The following is a 7,467-nucleotide window of genomic DNA, read 5'->3' as shown; positions in this document are numbered from 1 at the left end:
TCCAGGTTGAGCTGTTGTTCAGCATCTTAGCTGTAGAGGGCAGTGTCACTGGCCCTCATATGTGGGATCCGAACCGGGCCCTCTGGCGTCTCAAGCCAGTTCTTAACCATCGCGCCACTCGGCCAGCCCTAGATTTGAGGCTTTTAAACAACAGCCTTTTGAGTGCAGACATGTATTGGTTTTCCCTATGGCTTGTGGTAGAAAGAGTACAAGTCTGAGTCAGGAGGCTGGGGACTGCTCACTCTGTCACCTTAAGCAAGCTCCATCTTTCTGTGGCAGTCTCTTACCTCTTACGCTAAGAGGATTGGCCTGGGTGCTCTTCTGAAGGCCATTTCTGCTTTATGGGACATTCTAGGAAAATGTAGGTCCCTAGGGAACTAGATGGGGAAGACAGACCTGAAACAGCAATCCTAGGAGGATATCTTTCCATGGACACGGTGCCTTTCTTTGTTCCATCTCTCAGCAAACAGACTGAGCACTTAGTTATGTGCCAGTGATGAGGTGGTGACAAGGGGGGGGGGGAGTCAGATTCCTTGCCCTCAAGGATCTTGTCCTTGTGGGAGGGACATTACTGATCAAAGAGTTACACAAATCAATGTATAGAGCGCTAATAATTAATGGTTTAGCTGTGGTGTGACGGAAGAAGAGTAGCAGCTGAGTACTGAGGACTTCAACAGGCAAAGTGGATTTAGGGGAGAAAGCCTTCCAAACCCAGGGAACAGCAATTGCAAAGGCTGAGGTGGGTGAGAAAGAAGAAATTGCTAGGTTATAGTACTGGAGGAGGCTGGAGTGGAGGCCGGAACCAGCCCGCATGGGGCTTCATGGCTGTGCCAAGGACTTTTTCTAAGAGCAGGGAATATGGTTGAAAGGTTTAAAAAGCAGGGAGGGTCAAAAGCATAATGGATGTGGGAGTTCTTTGTAAATGGATCTGAGTGTTTACTGCTGTCGTTGGACAGTAATGTGATGCTCTTTTTCCTAGCTCTTTGTGTTTTTAACACTTACTCATTGCATGCCTTTTCAGGGCTTCCTCTGAGCATCAACTCGGATCATGCAGTGGGGTCTGAGTACCTGGAGAGAGAGCCTTTCAAGCTGTACCCCAGCTGCTCCAGCATGCACTCCTATCACCCGTTCCCACTGGGCTACCAGGATGCATCCCCGGGGATCCCCCTGCAGTGGGGCTTTCGGCATGTGTCCTATAACCACTATCATGGAGGAGGCTTGGTGAGTGCCATCCTGACTTCTTTCTGGGTTCCTCCTTATTCCATTTGCTCTTGCTGCTTTTACATATCCTCAATCCCAGAAAGCCAGTTGATGTGCGCACTCTGTACCAGGCCCATTGACCTCGTACAGTGTGCGCCTCTGGGAGTGCACATGTGTAGACAAGTTCAGTCATGTGCAGGTAGGTCATCCTGGGCTGTGGCATGTGCTTTTCAGAGCTGTGGGCTAAAAGGCTCTGGGAGCTCAGGCAGGAAGGAATACAGACTCATCTTGGATAAGCCTGGGAACACTGACTGAGTGACCACCAGCCTAGACTCATGAGTGCCGGTGCTAGAAGGGCCCTTCATTTTGCTGGGAACCAGAAAGGAAATAACACTTTCCTGGAGCCGTACAGTTTAGGGTAGAGCCAGAAGCAGATGTAAATGCCCACCCAAAGGTATGGCCCACTTGAGACTGCAGAGGGCTTTCAAGAGAAACTGGTGTTTAAGCTTACTCCTGAAAAATATGGAAACCTTCTCTCGAACACCTGTCACCTTAGGAAATATATGTTGAAAGACGGAATGAAACTTAATCCTTTTATTAGATCTGTGGTCAGTCACTAACTGTTGTGCTCTCTCAGCCTGGAGTTTTGAATACTGAGTGTGTAAGAGGCAGGCCATCCTTGGTGTGAGGTATGAGTCGGGGTGACCAGGTTTTGTGGCCTTTGTTACCAGCTCCTTCCAAACCAGGATGGTTAAAAGCCCTTCCCTTTTGGCAACCCCTGAGGGCCATGAGGATTGCAGGATAGTGAAAGGCCTGGGTGACCAGTCCTGACTTTGGCCCCAAAACGCTGGACCTGTGGTAGAGAGAGGTTGGCTGAAATGTTGTTCCAGTTCATAGAAATGTAGACCACCATTACCTTTACTCCCTCCCTCAGAGCTAAAAGCCTAACCCTGGGTGTTACATAGATATTTCCCTTGGGTGGAAGGTGGTGAAGAGTGAGGAGAGAGCAGGCTTATTTGGTTTAATGTGAAAAGCAATTAAGAAGAAAGATGAAAGCTTGACATTTACATAATGAGAGACATTAGCCACAGAGTGTGGAGCCAGTATGATGGGGGTTCCAGCTGCGTCCAGGCAGTCAGACACACAGGATGCTGGATCTCCCCACTCCTGCTTCAGCCTCAGCAGCATCTCTTCTGTCTGTTTTAGATATTGTGTATTTTATTTATAAATCATTTCCTATTGATTCAAGGGGGGAAAACGTGAAAACCCTGGTCTTGATCATTTCTAGGGTGCCTACTGACCCTTGTGTGAGTCTTCAAGGTACGTGTTATTACCCCATTGTAGAGTAAAGGAAGAAGGCTCAGAGAAGTTATGTATTTGTCCAAGGTCACAGAACTGGTAAGTGAGGGACTGGTATTCAACATGCACAGCTAGTCAGTGGCAGAGCTAGGATGTATACCTGGGTCATCCTGACTCTGCAGCCCAGGTCTGTTCTGCTACCCTAAGCCTGTCTCTTTGTCAGAGGTAGAGTAAACGTGACTCTCATCACCACTCCTACCCCGCCTGAAAGCTGTGGGCGCTGGCCACCCCATTGCAGCCCAGCAAGAGCACAGCGTCTCTAGCCTCCACACAAAGAGAGGGGTCCTGGCCAAGTGGAGCATGCACCCACCGTCTGCTCACACAGAAGCCAGGAGCCTGGCGTCCAGGGCCGGGCTCTGATTGACAGGCCTGCCAGACGGCCTTTGTTTGAGAGTGTGATCTCAGTTGGTTTATCTGGGCCTGAGCTGCCATCACAGGCCCCAGGCAGGAGCTGTGATCCAGGGAGAAACTTGGCTGAGCAGCTTGGAATTAAAACACTAATAATCTCCCCTCCCACCCCCTTCACGTCTGGATAGAGGAACCGGCATTTATTTGTAAAGCTGTTTCAAACCCAGGAGCCTATGAATTGCTTTCATCCTTGTCCTGCTGCCCCCTGCCCAGTCTCGGAGATACTCCCCAGAGACATTTTCCACCTTCTATCCTTGTCCCTGTCCCACCTGCTGTTTTTGTTTGTTTGTTTGTTTTTGGGTTTTTTTTTTTTTTTTTTTGCCTCCTCTGTGTTCTCTTCCTACAAAAGAGCACAGGCCTGGAGTCAGACAGACCTAGGGTCCAGTCCTATCTCCGTTGTTTACTAGCCATATGGTCTGGGGAAGTCACCTAACATTTGAGGACCTCACTCAGGTTCTTCGATGGGGGAAAGAACGCCTATCTCCTAGGGCTGTTGATAGATTAAATAAGGAGTAATGCGTGTAAAGTGCCTGGCACAGGGTCTGGCACAGAGTAGGTACTTAAAAGTGGGCTTTTCCCCCTTCTTTGTGGTCAAATTAAGTTGGGAAATGCTAGGTTAATCTAAGGATATTTTTGTAGTCTACCTTGAGGCTTTAAGATGCTCACACGTGACTCACCAATGTGGGGGCAGTATGGGGGGTTTCTCAAACTCCCTTGACAAAGAACACATTTAAGAGCACTTAAAAATATCTTGTAGTACATTAGGGTTCTCCGGAACGCAGCTTGTGAAGTACTGCTGTGAAGTATCTGGATGGAGAAGTCAGTAATAGGAACTACATCTGAAATTCATTATAATTTTTGTATTACATTTGTGTCTTTCTCAGTTAAGTTCTGAGCTGTGTAGTCATCGCCCCTCTAGATTCCTTCCTTCCAGCCTTGGGGTCCTGTGGTGTGGGTTAGCTTCCATCTTCTGAAGAAGGAACAGAAACACAGAAGGGGTGATGGCTGAAGCCACTTTTCTGAGGTCAGCCAGCTTCCCTGACTCAGTGACAGCTGCAGTACACCCAAGTCTTCTCCTGTAATGTTAGAGTAGGGCTCCCGAAGTCCCTCTGACCTTTGAGTTTAAGTCATTACATGTTCCAGAAAATGGGACCACAGGTGTTTGGGATCCATTCACCCCTTGCCCAGTGCAGAGCAGTACAGTCAGACAGACTTGAGATCCAGCTCTGCCTCAGCCACTCGCCAGCTCGGTGGCCCTGGGCCTGTAGCTCCATCCCACTGATGCTGTTTTTCATCATTACAGTGAGGATGGTAAGAAACTCCCTTGTAGGGTTCTAAGGATGGAATGAGGTAATGGATCTAAGCATCCACAGAAGGGCTCAGTGAGTGTGACTGCGTGGCTGTTCCCCAGGCTTATCTGAGATGTGTCTGTATTCCTCTTGCCTTCGATCATCTGGCAGGTGTTTGCTGAACACCCTGTTCCAGGTGCCCTGTGCCCAGGTGTTTCGGCCACACAGGTGAATCTACCCCATGGGGGGCCTCCCATTCCAGGGAATGAGACATGTTTGATCAGCCCACCTGGCTAACCCTCTCCCCTCTCTGGCTTCTCTGCTGAGTGTGCCATGCAGATGTCAGAGCCAGAGGTAGACTTCCAGCCAAACTACTACCAGCTGCCGCTGCCGCCGCCGCCGCCGCCACCACCACCGCCGCCCCTGCTGCAGCCGCTGCAGCCGCTGCAGCCCCCGTTTCTCCCGCCAGGCTTCCTCTCTGCGCTTCACTTCCTCCCACCACTGCCGCCTCCACCACTGACACCACCGTCATCATTTTCACTGACCATGATGTCCGATGAGGACAAGGAGACCACTGGTAAGTGAGCACCAGTCTTTCAGCTTCCAGGGGAGCCAGAAGACTTTCTGTATGAAGTGGGGCACCTAATCTGAAGTGGATGTGGAGAGAAGGGAAACGCAGAACAGGAATTAAAATCTGCTAGGCCCTGGGATAAGCTCTTTCCTTACCCCCTCCCCTAAATACCATCCATAAGCATCAAGGGAGGAGGGCCCCCATTCTCAGGTGAGGAAACCAATAGAACCCCGAGAGGTTCTCATAGATGTAAATGGCAGAACTCAGATTTCAACCTAATTCTCTTTCAGGCTCCCAGTCCCTCACCTGTGGGCAAATGTGTAGAGGACAGTGTGTATGGTGTGCTCAGAACAGAGGTGCCAGGCCTCTCTGCTTAGGTGGGGCCTCTCTGGCTGGGGCCACAACAAATGCTGAGCCTGGAGCAGCCGCAGGAGCCAGTTTGGGGCTGATAGGGATGATTCCTCAGCTCAGGCCACTCGAGAGAACCTGACCAGGAGCCAGAGACCCTGTCCTTTGCAGCTCTGCCACTGGTGCACTGGGTGATCTCAGGCACTCACACCCTTCTCTAGGCCTCAGTCTTCTTATCTGTAAAATAGGCCCTGTCACAGGGTTACTATGAGGGTCAACTGCAATTTTGGATGTGGAAATGCTTTGGGTTTTCTCTTAAGGACGCTTTGCATCTTTAAAAGTTCAAGGATTTTTTTTTTTCCTTTCAATCCTCTGCTGAGGCCCCTCAAAAAAAGAAATGATTTGGAAAGGGTTGGCAAGCTCAACACAGTCTTTAAAATGACAGTCAGAAAAACCTTATGAGCTAGGTTAGTCTGGTGATACCATTCCCATTTTACTGAAGAGGAAACTGAGGCCTGTTGCACGCGTGCTGTGTTTGAGACACCTACATCTGTTAGCTGGAGAGATGGTCTAGTGTGGCTTGAAGCATGCTGGCGCCGGACAGCCTGGGTATAAGTCCTGGCTCCAGCACTCACCAGCTGTATGACCTTGGGCAAGTTAATTCATTCTACAGTGCCTCAGGTTCAGTATCTGAAAAAGTGAACTAATGGTCCCTACTTCATGAGGTTCTTCTGAGGATTAAACAAAATCTGAAATGATGAAGGCATTAATGAGATTTAGCTCTCCTTTACTTTTGACCTCATGTGGCAAGGTAGGTTTCATCTCATTTGACAGAAAGAGAAGCCTGAGGTTCAGAGCTCGGGGTAGCTTGCTTCATGACACCCAGCCTTTGACAAGCAGACCTGGAGTTTGAACTTGAGCCTGTTACTATGTGGCGAAGACTAGAATTTTAGCCACCTGACACCTAGCAAACTGAAGGCAAATTAATTCTCCCTAGGGACTGGGAATGGTGAGAGTGCCTTGTAGAAAATTTACACCTGAAAATAGGTAATTTTTCCTCTTTCTAAATCCAGCCCCTCTTCTTTGTCCTTCACAGATGACCAAGATGCCGAGATGCCGCATGAGCCCAACCAGGCGTTATCTCAGGAGCAGTCCGATTAGGCCCAGGCCCTCGGGCTAGCAGAGTGGGGCATTGGGGGCGTGGCAGCAGTGATTTTCTGATCTGTGTTGAGTGATGTGTAGGGAGGGAGGATAGTGATAGGCATAAGATAGAGTTAATTCCCATCTTAAGATAAGAAGAAGGAGGGCAATTTTTAAAGTTCTCTCAATCCTGAGATACTGTAGGCTTGAACAGGAAACCAGAGGATGAAATTATCAGGGGAGGATTAGGGCTCTGAGGACTGGGGAGGCTGGTGGAAGCTCATGTTGAGGAATGAATTTAATAATCTCTGAGTTGTGCTACTGTTTATCAGACTCGCCTCCAGAGGCGTTCTTTGATTTCTTCAGGCCCCACTGCAGGACAGGAGGCACCATCTATTTCAGCACACACATGAAGCTTCTAGCACATCCAGGTGGCTAGTGTGAGCATCCAGGACCAGGTTACTGACAGCAGCGTCCTTCCTTGCTGCCTTGTCTCCCACCACCTCACTGCCATTGCCCCTCACCCCTTCTCCAAGGGGCTTTACTAGTAAGCATCGTGACTATTGGGGCTACTTCACCTCCCCTCCATAAAGTTTAAGCTATTATAGGTATTATTTCTAGTTTTTAAAAAAATCTATTAAAGTTTGACTGTTTGATGTTTTTATAGTAATTGCCAACTTAAAAAAGGAGGTTGTTTGTAAGCGCTGATGTAGTTCTCAGAGAATAAAATGGTGCTTCCAAAGCACCTATGACCGCAGCCGTTTCTTCTCTGGGAACAGTTTACTGTTGAAATAAAATGAGCAGTGGAAATCCTTGTGGAATGTTTATTCTCTCTTTAAATCCTTGTGGAATGTAGCATTGTGTAGGGGAATTGGGGCCTGGGTTTGGGGCCTGTCCGCCTGTCTCTACTATGTGTTTGCTTAGGCATGTCCCCCCCCCCCGCCCTTTACCTCAGTTAAGTGAGAGGATTGGGCCAGGTTAGATTTTTCACTTATATTATTATTTTATGAAATGGATACCTCTTAAGCAAATCGGATGCAGACATATAAAATATAAAGGTTTCTTTTTGTTTCCGTCCTCTAGCTCCTTTTATGGTCCCTGTGGAGGGACATGTTCTTAAAAAACAACTTGGTCCCATTCTGCTGTTTTAGG

General features: G+C 48.6%; 1 protein-coding gene across 1 annotated transcript in view; it reads left to right on the top strand.

The window, feature by feature from the left end:
* DMRTB1 (DMRT like family B with proline rich C-terminal 1) overlaps window positions 1–6,336 on the top strand; it is a 13,514-nt gene extending 7,178 nt beyond the window's left edge. The window contains exons 4-6 of the mRNA XM_019666386.1: window positions 1,022–1,221; window positions 4,596–4,833; window positions 6,272–6,336. Of these exons, the coding sequence (XP_019521931.1) occupies window positions 1,022–1,221; window positions 4,596–4,833; window positions 6,272–6,336 (503 nt within the window). The remainder of the gene's footprint in view (window positions 1–1,021; window positions 1,222–4,595; window positions 4,834–6,271) is intronic.
* Window positions 6,337–7,467: the final 1,131 nt, after the last annotated feature.

The sequence above is a fragment of the Hipposideros armiger genome, unplaced genomic scaffold (genome assembly GCF_001890085.2).
Source record: "Hipposideros armiger isolate ML-2016 unplaced genomic scaffold, ASM189008v1 scaffold_469, whole genome shotgun sequence".
In the NCBI taxonomy this organism is placed as follows: domain Eukaryota; kingdom Metazoa; phylum Chordata; class Mammalia; order Chiroptera; family Hipposideridae; genus Hipposideros; species Hipposideros armiger.
The sequence above is the reverse complement of the archived record's forward strand: the minus strand, read 5'-3'. Positions and strand labels throughout refer to the sequence as shown.